The sequence below is a fragment of the Nelumbo lutea genome, chromosome 2, assembly GCF_056320005.1.
Source record: "Nelumbo lutea isolate HS-2025 chromosome 2, American lotus-T2T, whole genome shotgun sequence".
Taxonomy (NCBI): Eukaryota; Viridiplantae; Streptophyta; class Magnoliopsida; order Proteales; family Nelumbonaceae; genus Nelumbo; species Nelumbo lutea.
The window spans coordinates 15,683,801-15,711,630 of NC_142685.1; the positions used below are offsets into that span (position 1 = coordinate 15,683,801).

At 38.3% G+C, this 27,830-nt stretch overlaps 1 protein-coding gene across 2 annotated transcripts; it reads left to right on the forward strand.

Annotated features, from left to right (window-relative positions):
- Window positions 1-953: 953 nt before the first annotated feature.
- Window positions 954-27,081, forward strand: LOC148868798 (serine/threonine-protein kinase ATG1c-like). Of its 2 annotated transcripts, XM_088972093.1 has the most exons (14): window positions 1,201-1,737; window positions 10,742-10,867; window positions 15,504-15,621; window positions 16,222-16,280; window positions 16,999-17,063; window positions 21,126-21,219; window positions 21,306-21,386; window positions 21,520-21,628; window positions 22,441-22,513; window positions 22,586-22,968; window positions 23,099-23,442; window positions 24,356-24,653; window positions 24,781-24,851; window positions 26,632-27,081. In XM_088972093.1, the coding sequence occupies exons 3-14, from the start codon at window positions 15,558-15,560 to the stop codon at window positions 26,869-26,871; spliced, it is 1,881 nt and encodes a 626-aa protein (XP_088828219.1). In that variant the 5' UTR covers window positions 1,201-1,737; window positions 10,742-10,867; window positions 15,504-15,557; the 3' UTR covers window positions 26,872-27,081. The 2 variants fall into 2 exon arrangements, with proteins under 2 accessions (XP_088828218.1, XP_088828219.1); XM_088972092.1 differs by lacking the exon at window positions 10,742-10,867 and having other exon boundaries at window positions 954-1,737.
- The last annotated feature ends 749 nt before the right edge of the window (window positions 27,082-27,830 follow it).

Genomic DNA, 27,830 nt, shown 5'->3' on the forward strand with positions numbered 1-27,830 from the left:
GATGCCAATACACAGGCAGGTATTGGTGTTATAAGTGGGGGTATTTGAAATTTTGAATTATTGTAGGTCTGCAATAGAATTTGGAATTATGATATGGAGTGAAATATAGTTTTTACTAAAAAATATTGGTTTTTCTTTCAAAATATATATTTTAAAATTGAAAAATATATTTTCTATAAATGGGTAAATGATTTATCATCCTCATAATTTACTTTATTTTATTTTTACAATCTATTTCAACTTTTCATTAATAGACTTTCAAAAAATATCTTATATTAGCAATTAAAATAATCTTATATTTTTTAAATCTATTTATAATTTTATTCTTCATTGAGTTTCCTTCAAATACTCAGACCACTCATTGTATTTATCTATTAATTAAAAAATTAATTGTTTCACTCCTCACGCAACTCTAAATCTTGTACCCACAATAACTCTACCCACATCTACCCCTATAACATCGCAACTACACACGAAGAATATCTCTTCCTCTAACATAATAGTATGCACTAAGAAAAATTCCCAATGCACAAGGATAGTGCATTGGAAATCGGCTTCAATCAATACAAAGCCTATTCCAGCACGCTTTACAGCCTTGCATCATAAACATTTTCATACTCGTGTACTTTCATGGAGAGATATGCCTAATATGCAAGCTATAATGGCTGTTGGAAGGGGCTCGTGGCTAATCGTTTCATCGTTTCAGATAGAATTTTTGTGGACAGAAAATCCGGAGTAGTCAGTGGTGTCGGAAATGGAATAAATAATATTTTAATTAACATATGAACACAAGGAGTGGTCTGAGTATTTGAAGGAAACCCAACGAGTTATTCTTTCTTTTACTTGCACAAGGTGCATAGAAAGGTGCGCAATAAACGCATTGTGTATATTAAAGAAATCATTTAAAAATAATAGAATTATACATAAAACGTGTGTGAGATAGTTTGACAGTGGGGGATGAGAGATTGAGAGGAGACGGGATGGGCTCCCGGCTCCCCACTGAGGAGATGGGATTAAGTCAGTGCAAGGCCCATTCAAGCAAACACCCGACAACCCATCTCCTCCGTTCATTGGGAACATCTCCTGTGTGGGGTGCCTGTGAGCCGTGAGATGAGAAATGCTAGACTGTTGCTCGTTATTCTGAAGCTACACGTCTTTTATTATCAAGGTTAAAAGCCTTGAAGCTCGAAGGCAGTAGCCAGTAAGGCAGGCGGGCAATCAAATCAAACTATCGCTAACTCTTATCTTCTTCATTAATTTTAAATTAACTAAACACATACATCTGTTTACTTCACTGTAAATAAGAGTTTCGTACTTCAACCCATTATCTCCTCCTTACCAGAAAAAAAAACAGGGAAGACATCTTCTGTCTGTTGAACGATTCAATTAGACCATCTCGGAGCTCGAATTGGGGTTTTGAGCTAGTTTCAGAGAGGATTTCTAGGTTTTTCTGGGTTGCGTTATTGTTCTTAGGGTTTCTGCTTTCTGAGGATGGCCCAACCCACTACGAGCAGAGCTAGGGTTGTTGGAGATTATATCGTTGGTCGACAGATCGGGTCGGGATCATTCTCTGTTGTCTGGCACGCAAGACATCGTGTTCATGGCACGGAGGTCGCAATTAAAGAGATCGTCATGGATCGTCTTAGCAAGAAATTGCAGGAGAGTCTCATGTCTGAGATTTTTATTCTGAAAAGGATCAATCACCCTAACATCATTCGCTTGCACGATATCATAGAGGTCAGTGAATGTTCTTGCTTTATTAAATTTTGGTGTTAGTCGGTTCTTAGCTGAATCGATTGTTTTGAGCTGGAAAAAAGTAAAGTTGAAAGAGAACACGCTGTTTAGAAACTAGAAATTACGAAGTCGGATTACCTTTATGATTTTTAGGCTCTAACTTTAACTACTTAACCGGGTAGGAGAGTTGCCCAAATTTGGGAGGTGTCTAAGACAAGGACCATGTGAAAGTGTTGCTTGCTTTTTACTGTGTTTTCCATGATGAATGGATAGTGCATTTCATAAAGTCGTGTTAGAATTCTAGTAGCACGTTTATTCAGATTCCAATGACCTCATGTTGATTGATTAGTCAATCGAGGATTTACTTTCTGCATTGTTTATGAATTGCTCTGTTTATTGCCGCACTCAATTATATAGTGTGGGCTAAATGCCGGATACCTCATTTATTTTATTTGGGTGAGATTTCAGTTTTATATCGTATATAGCATTTCCTCCAGTAAGTATCAAGTTCAAAATTTCAATTGTGAAAAACATGGACATAGTAAGTGAACTTTCACGCATGTAATAATCGGAAATCTAGGCTCCTCTTGTACCTTCAATGGGGCACTGGAACTGTTCGAATGCAATTTTTTAGGCATTATTTAAATGCAATCTGAGTTTGAAGAGAGTGAGAGAGCTGGTTATTTTTCATTTTTTCTATGGTCAATGTGGCTGGGTGTCACTTATTTTATTTTTTGCTTCCCTAGGACAAATATCTTTTGCTAATCATCATTCAACACTGAAATTGAGGCTCTCAAAGTCCTGTTTCCTTTTTGCTCTATCCTTATATTATCTCCATTCTCCACCTATCTGGCATACTTTCTATAAAGGTTCTGAAAGTCCCTTACAAAAGAAGTTAGAGAAAATGAGAAGAAGGAAAGGGAGTGGCTTGTAAATTGGCTGATCCGGAAAAGCCTTTGACAATATTGGTTGAAGTTCCTTGATTTCACTTTAGACAGGTTAGTTATTGCTTGTAGATAGAGAAGGCGGATATCTATTATCTGCCTGTATTTCATAAAGTTTCTACTAAGCTCAGAAGGCATCAGACATGGAAGCCTTTTATTCTTTCCATCTTTCTATGAAATATGATGTTCTGAGGAGGCTTATGTTGCAAAGTAGAGAATCTTGGTTTAGTTAAGAGGCTTTATAGTGGGTGGAGGCATCTCTTTTGTGTTATGCTGACTGTAACTTCATCTTCTTTTGTCAGGGATATTGGGAATTTATTGAAAATTGTATAAGTATAATTAGATGCTTTGAATGATCATTTGTAATGCCATTCTAAATTCCAAGTTTCTAATCACTATTTTTTTTTTGTGGAAAAGGTAAAGTAATATTTATTAAGAAAAAGATACACACAGGAAGCTGAGATCAGTCCCAGAAATGGCTGACTGATCTAAAACAGCAATTACATGAGCCATCAAGAAACAGAAAATAACACATCTGATACATTACAATTTCTAAATTCAGCAGTCACAGACAGCCAAGAAACCAACTTGCCCAACAACTTCTGAGATAGATCCTCTGGACTAAGAGACTTGTCATTAAATACCCTTCTATTCCTCTTAGTCCAGATGCACCAGATAACCACAAAAAGAATCAGCTTCCAGAGAACCTTCCTTTTCTTGCTCAAACCCTTAATCTGCCAACAGTTTAACAACTCTTCAACCGACCTTGGCATCACCCAGCTAATCTTCACAATGTTGAAGAGATGATTCCATAAATGAGCAGAAAACGGACAGTGGATACACAAATGATCCGTGGATTCAATATTACAACCACATAAACTACAAGACAAGTCTGGGATCTGAATGCCTCTTCTCACCAGGTTTTCCTTGGAAAGACACTTATTTAGAGCCATGGTCCAAACAAGGAAGCATGTTTTGTCGGACTGTTTGGATTCCATATTTGTCGAGCTGGGAAATCAGACCCACCCCTCCTTCCAATCAAAGCAGCCAGGGATTTAACAGAAAACAGACCATCTGAATTCCACCTCCAAAACCACTTGTCCTCCAAATTATAATCCAGTGTGATTTTGGAGACATGACAGGAGATTGACTGCCTCTTCCACCTCCCAATCAAAAAGATTTCTGTGGAAAGAGGGAATCCAAAGAACTGAACCACTCGAAATGCTATAACACTCAGCAACTGAGGCCTCTTGATCTGATGCACACTGAAATAAGAGCGGGAAGGACTCAGCAAGAGGAACATCTGAGCACCAAGGGTCCTTCCAGAATTTGGTCCTATTACCATTCCCCACCCTTATTGAGACTCCCCTTACCAAATCCGAATAGGTCTTCATAATCCCTTTCCAAAGGGAACTACCCCAGTTATGAGGAGGATCCCTAGTTCTCTGGTTTCCTCAACTCACACCATACTTACTAGCAATGAGAGATCTCCACCAAGCATCAGGCTCTACAGCAAATCTCCATATCCATTTACCGAGTGGAGCAGAGTTAAAATTTTTCAGCTTCCTTATGCCTAGCCCTCCCTTAGATTTGGGGAGGCAAACTTGCTCCCAACTCATCAAATGCACTTTCTTTTCCTCTTCCCAGCCTCTCCAAAGGAAGTCCCTTTGAAGTTTTTCAATCTGATTTGCAACCTTCTTAGGAATATAGAATAGAGATAAGAGATAGGTAGGCAAATTGGAGAGAGTGCTCTTAATCAGAGTCAACCTCCCCCAAAAGAAAGATATTTTGCCTTCCAAGAAGCCAGTTTCCTTTCCAATCCCTCAATTACTGGGTCCCTAATTGCAGAGGAACCACCACTAACCCCTAACGGGAGCCCCAAATATTTAATTGGGAGGGAACCAATCTGACAAGCCAAAATATCTGAACATTCAGCTAGGTTAGAGACTTGGCCAGCTGGGATGATTTGGCTCTTATTCCAGTTTACTTTGTATCATATGCCAATTGAAGAATGGTCACCTTCTCTCCCCCCGACACCATAGCAAAACCAGCCCACTCTCTTGAGCTTGCAACCTTCTTGCGGAATAAAGTCAGAATCTCCATTACACAGATAAACAGAAGAGGAGACAGGGGGTCTCCCTACCTGAGGCCCCTGGAATTGTCAAAGAAACCTGTAGTCTGCCCATTTACCAGGACTGAGAACTTTGGAGAAGTGATACAAACTTTAATCCAATTTCTCCATTTCTGCTCAAAATTCATCTGATGCAACACAAGGTCCACACATCTCCAGTTAACATGATCATAGGCCTTCTCAATGTCAAGTTTACAAATCAAACCTGGGGAACCTTCTTTTTTCCTTGAGTGAATGAGCTCATTGGCAATAAGCACCAAATCCAACATCTACCTACCCGGAATGAAAGCACTTTGGTTGTTTGAGATGACACTATCGAGTACTCCTTTTAATCTTTTAGCAAGCACTTTTGCTAGGATTTTATAAAAACTACGCAGAAGGCTAATTGGCTTGAAATCCCTTATGTTGACTGCACCTTCAATCTTTGGAATAAGGGTGATGAAAGTAGAGTTCAGACTTCTCTGCAAGGAACCCCTCTCAAAAAAATCCTTGAAAACATTCATAATGTCCTATCTCACAGCATCCCAGCATTTAATGTAAAAGAGATTAGTAAGACCATTCGGGCCAGGAGACTTCTCATCTGCCAACAATTTGATTGCCCCTTTGCTTTCCTCCTCAGAGAAAGGACCCTCAATAAGGGAAGATTGCTCCTCGCTCAACTGATTAAAAGGAAGGGATCTAGGAAAAGGTCTGAAAGGCCAAGGCTCCTTATACAGCTTCTTATAAAAATTTGATGCCACAACCTTCATATCAGACTCAGAGGTATCTACCCTGCCCTCCCCTTCCAATCTGGTAATTACAGAAGCTCTAGCTCTAACATTTGCCATTTTGTGAAAAAAAAGGGTATTCCTATCCCCCTCTTTCAGCAACATAACTTTTGCTCTTTGTCTCCATTTAATTTCTTCCATCACTGCCAATTTATCAAACTTTAGTTTAGCCTCCCGTCTTTTTAATCTGAGCTCCTCAGCAATAGGACCTAGCTCTTCAGCAATAGGACCAAGCTCTTCAGCTGTATCTATCTCCTTTATGAGACTTAGAAGAGTCTTCTTCTCTGTATCTGAATTCAAGTTCTTTTCCAACTTCCAAATCTTTAATCTTGCCTTGATGGCCCCCAGTTTCTTTGCCAATATGAAAGAACTAGTACCCTCCACCTGCTGCTTCTCTAGTTCAAAAGGAACTTTGGCTCTCATCCTAGTTTAAAAGGAACTTTGGCTCTAATCACTATCAAATGTGGCTTTGAAAAAGAAAGACTGAAAAGTTAGATAGCTTTGATAAGAACAGGTTAGATCAAATATTTAATTCTAACTTTTTTAAATAAACATGCAAACTAGTTCTCATTTAGGTAATTGTCATTTTGGGCCTAGAGAAGACATGAATTTTGATATTGGCATTCACATCAGCTGCTACCAGGATATACTTTTCTGTATGGTCTCATCTAATAAATACATAAGGTACATTTTGACAAATTATGTTGTGAAACTTTGTAGAAAGTAGAAGTTTCATTAAACATGGAAGATTTTTTTTTTTTGATCAATAACATGGAAGATATTCAACTATTAAAAAGATACTTAGATTTAAAAATGTAAAAGCAGTATCAATATTTTGGATGTGATACTCGTACATTTTTCTGTATTCCGTAGCATGGATTTCAAGGGATGAAAAAGTCCTATTTCCATCTTCCATATTTGTGTATATCTAATTGTCTGCATACTAGCTTTTAAGTCATGCTTGAGCGATGACTACTCAGTTCAGTTGTTGGGACTTGGTAGTCTGAAATTGTCTAGTCAATCATGTAAGTTATAACTGGACAATATTTCAATTATAACCAACGTTAAAATATTTATACAGTCTGATGCGCCAACTGGGGCGTATTGGACTGTATCGAAAGCTCGGTTTTAATTTTTTTAGTTTTTTTCTTTGAAATTGGTTCAAGGGGATTGGTTTAAGGCCCATCTACCCCCTGAAATAGGTGGGACCCCGAAACACCACATATAGGGGTGTATCGGAGGGGCCCTTTTATGATATGTATTGGTTGATACACCCCGAAACAAAATTTAAATCTTTGATTATAACATTACATGATGTTGGGGCCTTGTGGGATCTCATGTGCACCTATTAATCATTTTTTTGATAGGATGGTAACTTATTAATTAGAATATCAGAAATACAACTGTCACCTACAGAAGGATAAGGTGACCCTTGATCATAAAATCAACTTACAGCACAGCCCAAAACAAAGACTCTCTGTTCACCCCTTGCTTTGCTAGTAAGTCAGCTAAAGCATTTGTTGACCTCCTAGTCCAATAAACAACTACACCCAGCTCCCTTGTAAGGCTCAATAATTCTCTTACAGCTTGTCTTAGAGACCAAGTTCCCAAACTATTTGTTTGCAACCAACCTACTACTAACTTTGAGTCTCCCTCCACTTCTAGTTGTTGCATACCCAAATGCTTAGCCAATCTGAAGAAATTCAAAGAGATTTCTTATGGGAAGGGGTGGGGGAAGCCAAAAAATATCACTTGGTCAAGTGGGAGAAGGTGTCCAACTCAAAGGAGAAGGGAGATTTGGGGCTGAGAAGGGTCAAGGTAATAAACAAAGCACTTCTAGGGAAATGGCTGTGGAGGTTTGGGCAAGGGAGGGAGAGGGAGTCTCTATGGAGGAGAGTGGTGGTGGGGAGATGTTGTGTGATAAAATTCGGGTGGGAACCAAGGGGAGTGAGAAGTTCATATGGGGCGAGTGTATGGAAAGGAATAATAAGTTTCAATCAAGATTTCAGAAAATTGGTTAAGTTTAAAGTGGGTGAAGGCTCTAGAGTGAGGTTCTGGGAAGATGAGTGGCTTGAAATAGGGAAGTTAAGTGAGGTGTTCCCAACATTATATAAGTTAACAGAGCAACAAGTCTCAATAGCCCAATGCTGTGGGTGGAGAGGGGAGCAAGTGATCTTGTATCCAAAATTTAGAAGGCATCTTCTTGATCAAGAAGTAGAAGAGTGTATTATGCTTCTGGAAAAACTAGAAGGTATCAGCATTTCTAGAGAGATAGAGGATGGTCTCTGGTGGAAAGAATGTAAGGAAAGAAGATTTACAGTCAAGTCATTCTACAAAGCTCTAACAAGAGAAGAAAGGGGTATAGACTAGATAAAAGGAGTATGGGGTAATCCAGTCCCCCCAAGGATAGAAGCCTTCGCCTGGTTGGTGGCACATGACAGCATTCTCACCTCTGATCACCTGAAATCTAGGGGTTTTCATCTTGCCAGCTGGCATTATATTTGCAATCAGGGGAAGAAATAGTCCTCCATTTGTTCTTCTCATGTAGTATAGCAAGTTTCATATGGAAGTTCTCCTTTCTATTTGGGATGAGTGGTTTCCATCCATCGACTTCAGCAGAAATATTCTCTGTGGCCAAAGTTCAGAAGCAGTAAGAGAACTAGAATTATTTGGAGCTGTGTTCCTTTTGCATTATGCTGGTCTATCTGGAGGGAGAGAATGTAGGAAACTGTGGACCCCGCATTAGTGTACTCGTGTGACAGCCTGAGTTGTACTTAGATTTAATTAAGTCATTGATTAGGATCAGCTTTCCTAGTAGGATTAGTTTTAATCTTATTCTATCTTATCTAGGATTGGTTTTTAATTATCTTATCTTGCCATGTAAGCATTATGTTCTTTTACAATTAGGAAACTATGTATATAAATTCAAAGGGTGGGGCGGCTGTTTTATTGCACCAACCACTCTCTTCTCTCAAAAGTTCTTCCACGAGTTCTCCCTCTCTATCTCTCTTATTCTCTTCTCCTCTTCTCTTCCTTTCATTTATTTTCTGTTCAAAATCTAAAGAATACCTGTAGTCTTGTACGACTACTTGGTATAAGAGCCAAGATTAGGGCTTCTCATGTGACTTTGATCCAGCCGACCACATGAGAATTGCTTAGGGATGGAAGAATAGAGAAAAAGCTCTCTTCGGCTGATTCTTGGAGGTTATCTACAGCAGCAGTCCAAAGATTGGATCGAATCTTTGATAACCAGGAAGAATCAGAGGAAGAGAAAAGGATCAAGATCAGTCCTTGATCAGTACTAGAGGTGGCGATCAGAATTTCAGAGGATTTCTGTTCAAGATCAGTTTTTTCTTTGAAGACTAGAGGATCAAGATCAGTCCTTGATCAAGACAAGAGGCAGCAATCAAAATTTCAGAAGATTTCTGGTTCAAGATCAGTTTCTTCTCTTCAAGACTGAAGTTGATTATCAAGATCAGAGTTTCTCAGAATTTTCTGGTAAGTTTTCAAGCTTTTCTTTAAATCAGCAGCAAGGATACCTTGATATAAGAGGTACGGTTAAGAAAAAATCCCTCATTTTTGTATTCCTTTTAGGGTTTAAGAGAAAACCCTCAAGTTTCAGGGCTGGTATTGCTTTAGGGAGGTAATCATATTTGTCTCCCTTGATTTCTTTGCTCTTTGGAAGATCCAGTAGAGCTAGGACTGTTATAGTTGTTTACTGCTATCAGTCTCAATTACCTGTTACAGACCCAGTAGGCCGATTGATACAGCAATTAGGAAGTATTCTGATTAATAATGGAGTTTAAAAGCCAAGGGGAGGGTGTTTTTGGAGCTGGTTCAGATAGCATGGTTGAAAAACACCTTCCAGATTACAACCATAAAGTTTGATGGTTCAAACTACTTAGAGTGGGCCCAATCAGTTATGATGGCCATTGGGGGAAGAGGAAAGCTGAACTATTTGTTGGGAGATGTGAAGGAATCAACCAAGGAAGATCCCACTTATGCTAAGTGGATTCAGGAAAATTATTTGGTGATGACATGGCTGTGCAACTCTATGCAGCCACACATCAGCCAAAATTATTTATGGGCAAAAACAACTAAAGAAATATGGGATGTTGTGAAAGAAACTTACTCTCAGCCCCTTAATGCTGCTAGGGCTTATGAGCTGAAATGTGAGGTTAAAAATCTCAGACAAGGAGAGAAACATGTCTTTGTTTATTTTTCAACCATAAAATCTTTGTGGCATGAGATTGACCACTTTGAGACAATTGAACGGGAGAGTCAGAAAGATGCACAGACTTACAGGAGGCAAGTTGAAACTAACATAGTATTTGAGTTCTTAGCTGGTCTAAATTATGAGTATGATATTGTAAGACAACATCTATTGATAAGAGAAAGTGTGACTTTGACTTAAGCATATTCCCTAGTGCACATTGAAGAGACTAGGAGAAAGGTTATGTTATAACAGCAACCTTTCGAATCTGCCTTGGCAGCAGTTAAACCCAAATTTGGTGATAAGGAAAGGGATATGAAGAAAGATGCTAAAAAGGACCTAGTTTGTGAACATTGCAAGAAACCTAAACACACTAAAGACACTTGTTGGAAGTTGCATCCACATCTAGTTCCAACAAAACTCAAAAACAAAAAGGGGAATGCCAATATCGTTGCCAACACTGATAGTGCAGCCTTAACAACCTCAAGAGGCACTCCTCTAGACACCCTAGTTGCTGTCCGAGCTGCTCTGACACAATTGGAAAGTGAAGTTAGTAACTCAGTCTCATCTCCTTAGCCACCGTCAGCTCCTTCAACCTCATCCTTTGCTCAATCAGGTAATTGGGCCTCAACTTATCATGCTTTAGTTTCAGGTTATACAAAACATTATTGGATAATAGATTTAGGAGCATTTAACCAAATGACTGGCTTGCCATCACTTTTCTTTACCTATCATTTATCTTCTGGTAAAGACAAAGTGTCCATTGCTGATGGATCCCTTGTTTCTATTTCTGGCAAAGGAAACATCAAGTTGTTTGATGCCATTTCCCTATCCTCCATCCTGCATGTTCCTAAGCTTAATATTAACTTGCTCTCAGTTAATAGCATTACAAAAAAAAAAAAAAAAACAGAATTATTCAATAACCTTTTTTCCGGATTGATGTGTTTTTCAGGATCTGGAGACAAGGAAGGTGATTGGGATTGGCCGTGAGACAAATAGAATTTACCTACTTGGAGGAACTGCTCATCAGGAAGATAGTGAAACTAAGAAATCCTTTGTTTCTTAGTCTGTTGATCAGGTGATGCTTTGGCATAATAAGATGGGTCATTTATCCTTTCAGGCTTTGAAGAGTTTGTTTCCTAGTTTATTTGAATCTGTTCAGATGTCTAGTTTGAAGTGTGAAAGTTGTGAGCTTGCAAAACATTGCAGGATAACCTATTCATTAAGTAATAACAGAAGCAATATTCCTTTTGAAATTGTGCATACTGATGGTTGGGGACCTTATCATACCATAGCCATGGGGGGTACAGATATTTCCTGTTATTTGTTGATGATTATACTCGGTTTTCTTGGGTTTACCTTATGCGTTCTTGAGATGAGGTTCCTGCATTAACCCAGATCTTTCATCAAATGATTTTAACCCAATTTGGGGTTAAAATTAAAATTTTTAGATCCGATAATACAAAGGAATATTTTGCAAACTCATTAGCCTCCTACATGCTTGATCATGGGATTATCCATCAGAGTACCTGCCCACATACACCACGGTAGAATGGGGTTGCTGAAAGAGAGAATAGACACATATTGAAGGTAGCCAAAGGCATTATGTTTACCTTAAATGTGCCTATACGTTTCTGGGGGGGTGCTATTCTTACAACAGTTTATCTCATCAATCGGATTCCCTCACGGGTTCTTGACATGAAACCTTCATTTACCCTTTTATACCCTAATAAAGAATTGTTTACCATTCCACTCAAAACCTTTGGGTGCCATTGCTTCGTTCAATTCCTTGGCCCTCGTCGTTCCAAATTTGATCTTAAGTCCTCCAAATGTATTTTTCTTAGTTATGCCCAAACTCAAAAGGGATATTATTGTTATGATCCCACTTCTGGAAAAAGATTTGTCTCAATGGATGTCACATTCTTTGAGGATAAACCTTATTATCCAAGGGTTTCTCCTCAGGGGGAGAATAATGAGTCTAGGAGCAGCTCATTAGAAGTTCCTTTACCAATCCCATTAAGTGAAGAAGGGTGTAATGGGGAAGGTTGTCAAAGGTGCAAGGGTGTGAGAGTTTATCACAAACGATGAAGACAGGTTGATTTCAGACATCAGCGGTGTAGGCCAGTCCCAGTCCCCTCTGTAGATCCAGATCTCGGTACCACAGTAGCCCTAGTTCCTTCTACAGATCTGGATCCAGTTACCATAGATACTACAGATGAGAGACATCCCACCATGGAGCCTTCACCTTCATTAGATGATCTTGACCTTCCCACAACAGTTCGTAAGGGCAAGCGCCGTTGCACCACATCCACAGCTCACAACATTTCTCAGTTCTTGTCCTATGATCATCTGTCTCCCTCCTATAAGCCTTTTCTCGCATCCATTGCTGATATTCCCATTCCCAGAACAATACAAGAGACATTAGAAGTACCAAAATGGAAAGATGCAATAAAAGTAGAAATGGATGCCCTCGTTAGAAACACTACCTAGAAGATAGTTGATCAGCCTAAAAGAAAGAAACCGGTTGGATGTAGATGGGTATTCACTGTGAAACATAATGTTGATGGTTTTGTTGAAAGGTATAAGCCCCGGCTAGTTGCAAAAGGATTTACTCAGACATATGGTATTGACTACTTAGAAACTTTTACACCAGTTGCAAAGATGACCACTATCAGAGTCCTATTATCTTTTGCAGCTAGTTACTCTTGGCCGTTGTATCAGATGGATGCTAAAAACGCCTTCTTCAATGGAGACTTGTAGGAAGAAGTTTACATGCAGTTGCCTCCTGGATTTTATGGTACGGAGACAGGAAAAAAGGTTTGTCGGTTGAACAAAGCTTTATATGGACTAAAACAGTCCCCTAGAGCTTGGTTTAACAGATTTAGATGAGCCCTTGATAGGTTCGGATATGTGTAGGCCCAGTCAGACCACACCTTGTTTATTAAGAGAATGGATTCTTCCGTAACTTTGCTTGCTGTGTATGTGGACAATATTGTAGTAACAGGCAGTGATACTAGTGAAATTGAATCTCTTAAGCAACTTCTTCACCAAGAGTTTGAGGTGAAAGATCTGGGGGAACTACGATACTTCTTGGGCATTGAGGTAGCTAGATCCAAGCATGGGATTTTTGTCTCTCAATGAAAGTATGTCCTTGATATACTAGAAGAAGCAGGAGAGTTGGGAGTTAAGCCTGCGGACACACCTATTGAACAGAACCACAGGATTAGTGCAGAGGGTGGAGAGCCTCTTGAAGATAAAGCTATGTTCCAACGGTTAGTTGGAAAACTTCTTTATCTTTGCCTCACACGACTTGACATCAGTTATCCAGTCAGTGTAGTTAGTTAGTATATGCACTCTCCTAGAACTACTCACCTCCTTGCGGTTGAGAGGATATTAGCATATTTGAAGAGGTCCTCAGGCAGAGGCATTTTGTTCAAGAAAAATGACCACATGAAGATAGAAGTCTACACAGATGCTTATTGGGCTAGGTGTGTTGATGATCGAAGATCTACCTTTGGATATTGTGCCTTTGTAGGAGGTAATCTGGTCTCCTGGAAGAGTAAGAAACAAAATGTCGTCTCTCGTTCCAGTGCTGAAGCTGAATATAGGTCCATGAAAAATGGTGTGGCTGAGATTCTATGGTTAAGATCATTACTTGAGGAATTGGTTATTGTTTATGAGAAACCCCTACTGTTGTACTGTGATAATCAGGTTGCCATTAATAAAGCCCATAATCCAGTACAACATGACATAACTAAGCATATTGAAGTGAACCAGCATTTTATTAGAGAAAGGGTTACATTTCAAGAAGTATGCCTCCCTACATCACCTCCGACATGCAGCCTACAGACCTTCTCACCAAGGCTGTTTCAAGAAAGAAGTTAGAAGAAGACCTATGCAAGTTGGGAATGACAAACATCTACTCCCACTTGAGGGGAAGTGTAGGAAACTGTGGACCCCACATTAGTGTACTTGTGTGACAGCCTAAGTTGTACTTAGATTTAATTGTTATTGATTAGGATCAACTTTCCTAGTAGGATTAGTTTTAATCTTGTTCTATCTTATCTAGGATTAGTTTTTAATTATCTTATCTTGTCATGTAAGCATTAAGTTCTTTTACAATTATGAAACTATGTATATAAATTCAAAGGGTGGGGCGGCTGTTTTATTACACCAACCACTCTCTTCTCTCAAAAGTCCTTCCACGAGTTCTCCCTCTCTATCTCTCTTATTCTCTTCTCTTCTCTTCCTTACTTTTATTTTCTGTTCAAAATCTAAAGAATATCTATAGTCTTGTACGACTACCGAGAAACAGAAGAGTTTTTGAGAACAGATCGAACAACATTGAATATATGGTAGTTGTAGTGACCAATCTGATTTCAGAATGAGTTCTCATACTACCAAATTTCGAACAAGTCTCTAAGGCAGATTTGTTGGAAAATTTTAGGAATACCCTTGAATTACAACCTTGTAATATAGAATCCTTTTCAACTTGACGTTTTGGAATGTATGTGGTGTGTCAATTAGACAACCAAGGATATTAGGATGTAACTCTTTTTCATTTTAATGATTTTTTTTCTTGATTCTTCAAAGAAAAGCTTAGCCAATATGAGACCTTGGAGGAGGGTCAACACTTCTGCTCTAAGTGAGTCCCCTACACTAGTGTTTTAAAAGGCGTGGGAGGTGTACGTCTGGAGGCGCGCCTCTAGGTGAGGTGCCCCAAAACACCTTGAGGCGTATGCCAGAGGTGCTGACACCTCCAAGGCATACACCTCAGGTGCAAGAGGTGTACACCTCATACACTTTTTCCATGAGGTGTGCTAGACGCGTACACCTCATGCACCTCATGCACACCTCATGTAAAAAGATAGAAAAGAACAAAGAAAAAGAAAAAAAAATGACAGGATAGGAAAGAAAGGGAAGGGAAAGAAAAAGAAAGAAAGATGAGAAAAAAAAGAGAAAAAGAAAGAAATGAAAAGGAAAGGGAAGGAAAGAAAAGATAAGGGGAAAGAAAGTGGGCTAGGGACTAAGCCCCTAGACCCCCTTTTCGATGCAGCTCAGTTTGTTTTTTTTTTTTTTGGTGTTAGGGGGGTCTTGCTTCACTTCGGCTCGCTCGCCTCCACTTTGACAAGACCCCCCTCTTTTAACTAGTGATATGCACCTTCAGTCTTCTTAGTAGTTACTATAAAAGATTTTTATTAAAAATAAAGAAAAATGAGATCCTCCTTCCTCCTCATCCCCCCTCCTCATAAGTAGGCTTATGCCTCCTTGTGTTCGGGAGTCTTATGCCTCTTATGTTCTGAACTGCATCTCACGCCTCTAGGTAGTGGAACGCCTTGTGTCACGCCTCTGCGTTTTAAAACATTCCTATTGGACCAGAATACATAGCTAGGAGTGCACCCATTAATCATGTTGAAATGAAAATATCTAAAGTGGAGAGGCGACCTGCTGCAAATTTTCTTGTAGCAAAACCATGGCATGTAAAAACTTAGGTATCACTAATTTTAACTATGAAGACAAATCATAGGTAAGTCAATCAAGACGATAATGAGTTCAAAAATAATGTTTGAATACGCAATTATCTATTTATTTATTTTTCATTTTCCAATCTCTAGTCTATGAAAGTATGCCCAACAATGGAGGTAAATTGAATTTGAATATCATCAGATAATGCTAATTGGCCATTCTCTTTGGTTTTCCCTATTGATTTTTAGGTTCTTGGAAGAATACATCTAGTATTGGAGTACTGCAGAGGGGGTGATCTTTCAATGTATATTCATAAACACGGAAGAGTTCCAGAAACAACTGCAAAGCAGTTCATGCAGCAGCTAGGTGCAAACTTATTGTGTCTCATCTGGATGCTATTTTCTTTTCACTTAAATCTAGGGGTGTCAACGGTATTTGAAAATCCAATTTCGAATTCGGAAAATTTGAATATCTAATCGATTCAATTCGAATATCCTATTCATATCGGATAACTAATCGGATTTGAATTTGGATATGACATGATTCGGTTCAATAAATATCTGAATTTGACTGATTATTTAATTCTTATATATAATATATAAAATATTTAAATGTTTTATATAATTTATATATAATAATTAAATTATATAAATAATTTATATATTTATGTACTTTAAATATATAAAATATTTATTTTATATATTTATTAATCACCTAAAATAATTAATTGGTCAAATTCAATTCAAACCGAATGGAATATTCGGATATTTAATCGAATTCAAATATTAATTTTCAATATCCGTCGGATATTGAATCAAATTCGGATATCAGATTTTCTAATCGGATTCAAATTCAAATATTACCTGATTCAATTCGAATTCAATCTGTTTACACCCCTACTTAAACCTGTGTTGTATGTTGCAAATGGATTCACGAAGTAACGATGCAAAGTTATGTCTTCTGCAGCTGCTGGTTTACAAATTCTCCGTGACAACAATCTTATACACAGAGATCTAAAGCCACAGGTCTGTTTTAGCCTTTCCTGTTATAGATTCCTATTCTAAAATAAGTTTACTGCTTTGGTTACATGTGCTTTTTTGACATGGAAGCTCATTCAAGCATCATGAATGTTTTCATGGAAAAGATTAATTGTAATCTTTTGTTGTTGCTTTTGGGGGAGTTTGCACCTCGCAGCTCCCACTGTTTTCCACCTTGTTGAAAGATTATTTTCTCATGTAGTTGGTTTCTTGTAGAGATATTGCAAATTTTGATGAAAAATTTTATTCTCTCTCCTTCTCTATTGTTGTATATTAGCTATAGTATACCTAGGCAATTGTGTAGTCCTCCTGAAGGAAAAGTATTCCAAACTAGCTGGGTTTTGGTGCTGGGTAACAGGATAAGTAAATAAGAGTGCCCAGTCAATTTGAAGTGGTTGCTCTCTGTCTGCACATGTTAAATGACTTAAGTCCACCTCCTCATCCTTCCAAAAGGAAGAAAAGGAAAAGGAAAAGAAAAAGAAACACAATAAATAAATTCAAACACCCACACAAAAAGAAAAAAAAACACAATCACTAGTAAGAAATCATTTCTACCATGAATTAAAATCTTATACTTTGCTAGTTTCTCTTTTAAGAAATTTATAACTACAATGTGGTGGGTGGGGACATACTGAATACGGAGGTTTATTATTTATGAGAAACTTTTTTGACCTACACATTCTGATGTGAATGATTTCTGTAACAGAATCTCCTTCGTTCCACTAATGATGACCAGTCCATATTGAAGATTGCGGATTTTGGATTTGCAAGGTAGATGTATTTTTGTTTGTGAAGACTATCTATATGAGTTAGGTTTGTCAATCACCTAACCTCCCAATTTGTTGGATTATGTGTTAGCCCCAATTTGGGTAAAGAAGCATGTAAATATGAACTGTTGTTTATGGCAATGGTTCTTCTACTGTTTCCATTTCCATTTCCTTTTCGTGAATTTTCTCTTGGTAAAAATAAGTAGAACTGTTTGATGAGTTTATGATATATGGTGCATGCACAATTTTCATGTTCTGTTATTTTTCTTTGACAAGAAAATATAATTTTATTACAGATAAAGAGGAATTAAAAGAATACAAGAAACATAAAATAAAGTGGAAGAGGAGGGAAGTTTTTCTCTCTTTATTTTGTTGGAGGGGTATGAAGAAAGGGAGGAGAGGATAGGAATGGCGCATGTGAAGTTGCTAGAAGGAAGACAGTTTGGTGCTGAGTTGAGGTGGAATATAAAGGGAGTTTTCATTACTCAGGTTGAAAAATTCAGTCTTGGGAGGAAGCAGATGATTTGTTTTCCTGAAGGCAAGAAAGCGGAAGGCTGGGATGCAGCGTTAAAGGTTTTAAAGGATGCCGAGGCCCTAGGTAAAGCACAAATGAAGACAATGGAAAGAGATGAAGAATCACAGGTGAAGACCATCGAGAGGATGGAAGGTCAACAGGGATCAGAATGCATGGTAGGTGGGGGAAATATTGCCTTGACATAGGATAAGAAGGACTGGGAGCAAAAATGAGTGATTCAAGCTAAGGATAATAGACGACTAGAAAAGGTTGCATAGGTGGTAATAAGAAACTCACACTTGAAAGGTACACTAATAGTAACCCCCTTTGAGAAGAGCAAAACGTTGCTTGAATTAGTGGACGATAGTTTGGATTTAAGAGCTGTTAGTATTCCGATGGAGGCTAGTCAAGTTTTCGTTTCAAAGTGGTCTCCAATATCAAACTCGAAATCATTGAACATGGAGAAGGGGGTAACAGTTTGTGTGCTGTTATTGCTGTTTCATCCGTAGAAGACTGAGGCCTTTACGACTTTGGCTTCTTTTTGTGGAGGTGTCTTAGAAGGAACCTTTACTAGTAGGCCTTCACTTGACTGCCATGTTCTAGTGGGGGTGAAATCTAATGAGATTCCTAGAGATTTCAAATCTTCACAGATGAAATCTTCTATTCAATGTGGCTTGTTCCTCCATTGAAGAGGAGCTGTGGAGGGAAGCATGTAGAGGGGGAGATGAGATGAGAAGTTTGAAGAAGATGAGTTACGTGGTGTGAAGAGATTGGGACAATCAAAGGAGGGCCCATTTGGCACGTCTTTCCGCGCGGTCTTTCGGCTGTTTACAAGCCGTGAAGACTGATTTTCGGTTTTTTTTTGTTTGGCACGTGGAAGATCTAGCCGCCAAAAGACGCGAGAAGCCCATTTTGGGCTGATTTCGAGAAGCTCCAAATGAAGCTTCTTGCGTCTTTTGTGTTTTAATCTTGCACGGAAAGACGCACGTCTTCCAAACGTGCTTCGGGCTGCTCAGATCTTCATGCAAAAGCTCAAAGCGTCTTTTGCATGTCAGAGCTACCAGAAGATCTTACCAAAAAGATGCGCCAAATGGGCCCTGAGTTTAGAAGTTACACAAAAATGGTGATTGGTGACATAATTTTCTAGAAAACCAAAAGTATTACCACAAGAAAATAAAGAGGGAAATCTTGATAAAAAAGAGGGAATGAAATGATAAGAGGTTTTTTCCCAGCTTCAAGAGGTTTAAGACAAGGTGACCCCCTCTCCCGGTCTCCCCCTTCCTTTTTACCCTTGTAGTAGATGTGCTTAACAGAACTATTCTCAAAGTTGATAGGAATGAGGAGTTTAGGGGCGGGAGAGGGGGAGCAGTGTTGCAGTGATCCATTTACAAGATGACATAATTATTTTCTATGAAGAAAATGACTTGAGAAAGGTGGATAATTTGAAAGGCCCCATCAAGATGTTTGAAAGGGTTTCAAATTTAAAAATCAATCTGGAGAAGAGTTGTGTTGCAGGAATTAATTTGGAGTGTTCTACTTCTAGTTGGCCTATGACTTAGGTCTCCCATTAGGTGCAAATCCCAAAGAAAGTAGTTTTTGGTGCCCAATTATAGAGAGGTGTGCAGGAAGATTAGCGGGTTGGAAGAGAAGTTTCATTTCATTGGGGGGTAGAATTGCCCTAATATCAACTCTAACACACTTCTTTTCTACCTCTTAGTCTTCAGAATTTCACCAAGGTAGGCTAGGAAGTTGGAGAAAATTATGAGGGTTCTCCTTTAGGAACTAAGAGGGGGAAATAGATCATTTGGTTATCATTGGTTAATTGGGAGACGATGTCTAGAAGTAAGAACGAGGGGGGATTAACCATAGAAAATGTTAAGAGAACTTGGCACTTTTAGGAAAATGGTTGTGGAGATGACTGTTAGAGATGGAGAGGCTATGACATAAGGTAAATCTTAGCATTCATGGCACTTAGGAAAATGGCAGGGATGCAGGTTTTTCTCACAGGGCTATGTAGGTGTCACCTTGGAAGGCAATTCGTGGTATTCTTCCATTTTTCCACAACTTTGTAAGGTATTATGTGTGTTCTGGGGACTCTGTTTGGTTTTGGGAAGATACTTGTCTTGGTAACAGTTCTCTCAAGGACCTTTTTCCTTCTTTGTTTGTCATCTCTTCGCTTAAAAAGACTCCAGCGTTTAGTTTTATTGCCCTCCCTTTACTTCCCTTGAGCCATAATTGGAACTTAGGTTTTTGCAGTGGGTTGAGGGATAGTGAATCTGAGGATGTGGTTAATCTGTCACATATTCTTGGTAATGCTTGTTTGGACCCTTTTAAAAATGATAGTCGGGTGTGGGCTCCTCATCCCTAAGGGTGTTTTGTTCTTGTGCTTCCTTCTTCCATTCTTTTATGCTCATTACCCTCTCCCTAAGCTTTTCACTCTAATGAAGCTTGGAGTAAACCAGTGCCCCCAAAAGTTGGTTCCTTTTGCTGTGAAGTGTGTTTAGGAAAGATTAACACTTTGGATAATCTGCATCTCTTTTGGGGGTGTGCTACCCCCGGCTTGTGTAGCACCTCTTGGTGTTTATCAAAAAAAGAAAAAAAAAAAAGAAGACATCTCTTTTCTTATCCCCTAACACAAATCCAACGGCGAGAGTTGTTAACACTTATTTATATCTTGTTCCTTTATTGCAGATTTTTGGGAATGGGCATTCTCTTTATTTGGCTGCAGGTGGAATTTGCTAGCTGAGGTTAATGGTTTATTTAATCCTTTGTTTTGTGATATTTCTCATAAAAGGGGAAGGGAAGTACTATGTGGAGAAGCTTTTGAGCAGCATTGATTTGGATGATTTGGGAGGGGAGGAATGTGAGAATTTTGCTAGAGAAGGAGAGAAGCAATGGGGCAATGAAAGAGTGCTTGTTAACTTGGGCCATTCTTTGGATGAAAACTTAAGAAAGCATTTCATCTTTTACCTTTGATGACCTTTGGAGGAACTGGCTTGTGGTGACAAGGTGGCTACTCTAGGAAAGAATTAGTATCCTTAGGCTGGCCTACCCCCTTGCAGAAGATTTTGTCATATTGAATTTTGATGGAAGTAGCCAGGGGAGGCTACTATGGGGTTTTTTTCAAGCAGATGGTTTGGGAGAAGAGAATAACAGAATTTTTTAGAGGAAAGTTGCTACAGGGGAGGCTATTATTGGAAAAATCCTAGTGAGATGGTATGCTATTCTCAAAGAATTTGCTAGCGTCAAGCAGGACAGCTTAAGGCAATGGTGAAGCATACATTTTTATTTTTGCTTTCACAATATAAGGGGGGATATATAAGCATATGAGAAATATAAAGGAAATACTGCTTGTAATCACATGTATACATTTAAAGCTTGAGGGTCTTTCCCTCTTTATCTATATTAATACAGTTTTAGATTTATAAAAAAATATTCCTGTAAGTTGAGTTGCTTTGTTTCATTATGATGCCTGGTTTGACAGTTTATCCAAGGCTCCTGCTCAAGTATTGTTTCAATTAAAATTGAAAAAGCAAGGTTTCATTTTTGCAGGTCTTTACAACCTAGAGGCCTTGCAGAAACTTTATGTGGTTCGCCACTTTACATGGCTCCAGAAATAATGCAACTCCAGAAGTATGATGCAAAGGTGATACTCAACTCTTTCCATATGTATGATCTTTTCCAAATTCTTGTTCAAACTCTTCCCTAGCTCACCTTGAACTGGATACACAGGCAGATCTCTGGAGTGTTGGTGCTATCCTATTTCAGCTTGTAACTGGGAAGACCCCATTTACTGGAAGCAATCAAATTCAGGTTTCAACTTTTACTATTTCACATCTCAAACTCTGTAGTTAATACTATGATTGGAGTTTTCTAGTAAAGTAAGCAATTTTGCATGCTTTCACTGGTTTCATAACCATGCAACCTTATTCCTTTTATTGAGCAGTTGCTACAAAACATCATGAAATCAAACGAGTTGTGCTTCCCTCCAGATAATAATGATTTGAGTTCTGACTGTATTGATTTGTGTCAAAAGTTGTTGCGTCGTAATCCAGGTAAGCCTTTTTTTTCCTAATCTTTGGTCTTTTGTTTTGGGTACAAAATGGGCCCTTCTCAGACTCAAACCTGTATTTTCACACTTGTCAGCCTTAGAGTTACCATTGCACCAAGAATGAATGTTGTGATTGAAATATGACCCAATATCTATGATTGTTTCTAATTTAGTATGAACCATTAAATACAGGGTTTCAAATTTAGGATGAGAATCAATACACCAAGTAGTTTATTTCTTTAGAACAGTATTCTTATTTTGATAACTTCTGTGCCAGTGAATTGCCATTTTGATGTGGCGAATGGAATGGGTAGAAATATTTCTCTATTGATACCTCCTTCTCAATTAGCAGAGAGAATGAAAGATAGAACAAAGAAAAAAAAATGTAACTTTCGCCTAGGTTGAATCTCCTCAATAGAGGATAGAATATCTATTTAATCTTGAGCTCGATCCATAAAAAACCTTATTCCATGTTAAGGTTTGTCCAGCTAGATCAAAGATATGCTTCTCCACAGTGTCACCTGCAATGTTACTTGATGTGCTGAACTAGTTCTTCTGGGATCATCTCCCGCATCTTATTAACTTGTCACAATGAGGTAAGGTGGGTCCTCAGTGGTGGAAAGAGCTTGCAGTGAATCATTTGAAAATTCCTCTGCATATTATATCCCCATAGCCTCAACTTGTAAAACAAAAAAAGGACAATATGATGTTAAAAACCTTAGACCTACTGAAATGCATTTGAATTCTGAACTTTTATTATTTATGTATTGCTTAAGTGTGAAAGCGTTTTTATTGCTTGTGTTTATTTTTCTACAGTTGAAAGGTTAACGTTCGACGAGTTTTTTAACCACCCATTTCTTTCCCAAACCCAATCTGTAGATTCATTGAGGTAAACCAGACTCTCCATAGCTTCAGATCTCTTTCTGTTCATTAAAATGATGAAATCCTTGTTGATCTGTAGGAGTAGGATGGGTTCAAGGACAAGGGATTGTATCCCTTCAGCTGAATCTAGTCCTGGAAGGCACATAGAAGATAGTTCTCAAGATGATTGCCTCCCCTTCCTTTTAGATGATGATTGTAGTGGTCCAGATGGGATCCCAGCCTTTCCCATGAACAAGACTTCTATGAGGCCTACATATGGATTTTCTCTTGATACAAAAGTGGAAAAAAGGGCTCCAGCTTTCGATCCTCCTAGTAACATGGATATTGCTTCAAGATATAATAAACTCACACATAAACAGGAAAAAACTGGGTTCAAGGTTGATCAGCACAGACATTCAGATGGAAACATCAAAGGTTCTGTTACAGTCGCAAACCAAAGACCGATGAAGACTGCATTCAAAGGTGCTCAGATTCATATTTTGTTCTCTAACCATTTTATATCCATATTATTTTACCAAGGTTCAAAATATATTTTTTTGTAACTTTATATTATTTTTATTTTTATTTTTTTAAATTTCCTTGGACATTGCAGTTCTGGATTCACTGGAGTTCGATCAGGATTATGTACTTGTCTCTGGATCCATTATGGAGGCCTCCTCACCATCACTAAGTGCATCCAGGCCACGTAATTCACCATGCAAAGTGGATAATCCCTCTTTATCATCTTTACAAAATGATAGTTCACCAAGTGCACCGATGCCAATCAGCAATCCTTGTGTTGGAAGCTTGGAAAGCCATAGCTCTGTCCCTTCTGGTGCTTCACAAGGATCCATGGATATGGGAGATGCTTTGGAGCAGCCTTCAGCTAACTGCCTGACAAGGATTAGGTCTTTGCAGCAGTGTGCTTCTGCTATAACAGAATTAGTAAATGAGAAGGTAGATCATGGCATCCCTACTTATTGCATCTTGTGCAATGAAATCGCAACATTTTGTGTCACCCAGACATTTTTGTTAGAAGTGAAAAAGAAAAGATAAATACAGTGTCTTCAGAACCAATGCGCCCTTCTCTCTCTCTCTCTCCCCCTCTAAAAGGTTCCCTAATCTGGTAAATAAGGGAATTTCCCTATATGACCTGTCATATTCGTTCCACATGGAGTGATGACATAGCCAATCCAATCCATCCACCAAGTAAGGGCTTTCTAGATTTGCAACATAATCAATCATCCAGTCCACATAGGCCATGTATTAGTGGTTTCCACAAGTATCATTGTCCACCGAGAGTTTAAATATTTTAATATTAAACTTGCTCAAAAAGAGGGGTTTATTATGATCACATGGAAATATTTCTTTTAGCTAAAATTTATCTCATTTCAGAGGAAACAAGGGACTTGTGAGGCTGTTTTGGACCCCAAACCAACTTTCCAATGGAGGATTCATTTGTCCAATGCTTATGAAATATCAAATTCCCCTACTGTAGACCATGGTTTCTCAACATCATCAATTCATTTGCCCCTCCTAAGAGTGCTTGTCCAAAATATTACCCTTTTTGGGTGGTACATTTTGGAATCTAGTGTGTTTTGTGACTGTAATATATGGTTTACAGTCCAGGAGAAAGTCTAGGTTGGGCATTAGGATCTTCCAATCAAGTTGATGCCACATAGGGAAATCCTTTTGGTGGGATCCATTTACTATTACACCTTCCCCTGCATGTGTCCCACAGTAAATGTTGATTGTCCATCCTCAGTCAACTAGTGGGACCTTCCATTTTCTACTTTGATGTGGTTTGTTTGTATCGCTTACAGTTTCACTTTCTTTCTTTCTTTTTTTTTTTTTTTTTTCGTGCAAAAAGATTGAGGCAGGTAGGCAACTAGAAGCTTTCTCAATTCAGCTGGTAATTTTGGCAATTTGGAAACAAGCCCTTCATATCTGTCATACACAGGCTGCCTCAGCTGTAGAAGGAAGTCCCACTCAAGAGAGTAGAGTTAGGAGGAGCACCAACAAGAGGCATAGTAATTTCGATGTGGAAGAATGTGCTAATGTCATTCAAGCTCAAGGGCCTGAAGCTGTTTACCCCCAGATTGAGAGGGAATTTCTCCTTGAAGTTGGGCATGCTGAGGAACTAGCTAAGGATCTTGAGCCAATTGATGGTATGCACACATACCTTCCAGTATTCATACCATACCACAATAAACTTCTCATAATTTCTTAGTACTGATATTAGAGATGTTCCTCTTAATTTCCTTCTCTGGTTTTCTAATAATATTGTGGTTACAGGTAGCACAGAAATGCCAGATGCTATGGAGACTATATTCCAATCTGCACTTGCATTAGGCAGGCTTGGTGCTGTGAGTTTCTCTTTCTTTGCATCTAATGTAGAATATTGCAGACATTGAAAATGAAAATGCACAAAAGCCATGAACATTTAAAGAAATCACAGATTTCTAGATCTGCCTCATGTACAATATTCCTCAGGCTGGAACCCATCCTAGGTCTTAATCAGTGTTTTCAATCTACAGTTGAAGTGGTCAGACCGGTCAACCTACTGCTCGGCCAGAATTCTAGGTCTGTTTCACCACTAAAGCACTGCCTACCAAAAACCATTGACTCGCTACTGATAAAAAAACTGTTGGCTTGGTCAATGACCTGGTGACGTGGCAGTTTGAACTGCTAAACCATTTGACCTGGTCAGCGGGCCATGGGTTAGATATTAATTCTCTTTTTTTTTGCTTTTTAACCATTTTTATCATTATAATAAATTCTTTTTTATCACACTTATTTTTGTTTTGACATGATGAATGATATTAAAGATACACTCATTTTTTCTACACAATTTTCTGTAACTTTTTCATTTTTTTGTATTTTATTTGTTTTTATATTGTTTATACCTTTCTTGGCCTTTTGGCTTAATATCAAACTATTTTTATATTTTTATCATTTAAGAATTAATTCTGATATCATGGGTTGACCTGTTTGACCCTGATGGTTGAACTGCTTACCTGCCAACTGAAGGATGTGGTTCTGTTTCCGGATTAGTTTTAAAAACATGGTCTTATTTGTAAATATGTTTAAAAAACTAGAAAATCTCTTAAATCAAATGAAGTCCCATTGCTCCTGTTCTAATTGGTAGGGCTTAGCAAATGGATTGGTTTCAAATTGGATTCCATTCAGGTCAGACTTAGATGATCAGATTTGGAAATTGTAAACCATAAATTAATATAAAAATGAACAAAATATTGTATTTTATTAATAAAATGGACTATAAATAAAATTTATATTGTATATGAATATATGATGAATAAAATGGCTTTAAAAATAACTTCTATGAGACTTAAACCTATGAATTGGATTTGGATGGATCCATATTTGATCCAATTATATGATTTGGGAAAACGTTTTGTTGGCTTGCTGGTCATAAGCTATTTAAGAATATAGGTTGTGGTTCCTTTTTTGTACATGACATGATGACAATCATTCTATAAAGCAGGATGGGGTTAAGATCTGAGAGGGCAGTTTTATTTAGTCCCCGAGTACATAAACTTTCTCTACTCACTTTTTTGTTCATATTAATAATTAATATAATCATACTTTATCTTCCTTCTCTCTCTCTCTCTCTGAAAAAAAAAAGGATCCAATTATAAATGGAATGAATTTGGGTTGGATTTGAATTTGAGTTTTGACAAATGGATATAACTTGGAGCCCTACCATTTAGATGCGTTTTGGTGTTTTCTTTCCTTGAGGAAAAGCTTGGGCATTCAATTATAGGTCCTGTAAAATGGTTTCTTGCTATATGTCTCCTCATGTCCAGAAGATAGGGATCTATAATATGGGTCCCACTTTGGAGAAAAATTGGGCAGAAAATCAGCTTGAGATACGACTGCAGTTGTGTATTTGCTATTTGCTACATACATTTGAAGGTATGTAGATCAGATGGTAAAAAGTCATCTGGTCTTGCTGATTTTTGGTATATCACTCTGTAATGTAGGACCACTGGTGGTTATGATCTTATGAATGTATACCATGTGGCAAGTTATGAGGGCTCCAGACTGCTAGGCCACAACTTTCCATGTTTCTTGGTGTTAAGAAGGATACAACAGCTGATGGGCTTTTTTATATTTATGTGGCAGGTTGAGGAGCTGATGGGTGAAATGGAGAGTGCAGCAGCTTTGTATTCAAAAGCAGTACGCTTGCTCATTTTTCTTTTAGTGGAAGCACCTTCCCTTATCTTGAACCCTCCCTTCTCCCTCACAAGTTCAGATCGGTTTCGCCTCCAGACATATATTGATATCTTGAACAACAGACAGAGTCAGTCGAGGTCTCAAAGGATGGCTCTTCTCAAGTGTGAGGATCAACAGTGCCCACCCTGAAGTTGATGAGTTTCTTCTCAATATCTTGCCTGATGACTGGCAGTGTTTATATGTGATCATTTATTTGTACAGTAATTCTTTTGATGCCTTCAAGGTGCCAGTGGAAGGAGTAGACTTGTATTTTAGGATGGATAGTGTTGAAATTCTTACCTGTAATTCACAAGATGAATGAAAAGGTAATACAATCCTTATTTATTGCACTTTGGGATATTTGCAGCATGTCTTTCAGTCATTGCCCGGGCATTCCACATTTTGACTAACAAATTATGACCAATATCGTATAATTAAACCCGTCAATTTTACATTATTGAGAAGTTTGTTAGGAGACCTCTTGGATGTATGATGCCCTATCAAGGAAGTTGTCCAGTTGAGTGGTACAGGCTTGATGACACCCCTGGACTAAAAAGCCCGTATATAAAAAGGCGTTGGTTAATCTATAACAGAAAAAAAAGGCCTTTATTATGTTCTGTTGCCCTGATGACAGATGTAGATGTGAAAGAATCGAAGTTTCTATATAGCAATTTCATGACTTTGGATTATTTTTAGTCAATCTGAATTTTCGAGTTTACTTATTTTAATTTTTAAGTTTAGAGAAATCATGATCGATTTTAGATGGACAGGTGAGGTCGCAAAGCAGGCTTCAATTGGGAGTTTTTTCTTTCACTTCCAGCTTAGATTGAAGTTTAGAGAGTTAAATTTGTTCAAGAGTTAATTAATTATTTGGTATAGGTTTGCAAAACTACTTGGATCTCAGCAGTCAGTGGACAACTCCCTGGGTGGAACTTAACGTGGCTTGGTGCTGTCCAGTGCTTCCCACGCACGTTTTATTAATATTTGGGTTGACGGTGCCTATACGTATAATGATTATGCAGGAGGTGGGATCTGGTTTCTTAGCTGCATTTTCTACTATTCTAAAGCCGAGATCTCTTTTTGTGGAAGCTGAGGCCCTTCTTTTAGGG

Coding starts and splice junctions, on each gene's coding strand:
- LOC148868798 (XM_088972092.1), top strand. CDS start 1,492: ATGGCCCAACCCACTACGAGCAGAGCTAGGGTTGTTGGAGATTATATC. Junction 22,514..22,585: donor CAATCTGTAGATTCATTGAG/GTAAACCAGACT, acceptor GTTGATCTGTAG/GAGTAGGATGGGTTCAAGGA. Junction 24,852..26,631: donor CATTAGGCAGGCTTGGTGCT/GTGAGTTTCTCT, acceptor TTTATGTGGCAG/GTTGAGGAGCTGATGGGTGA.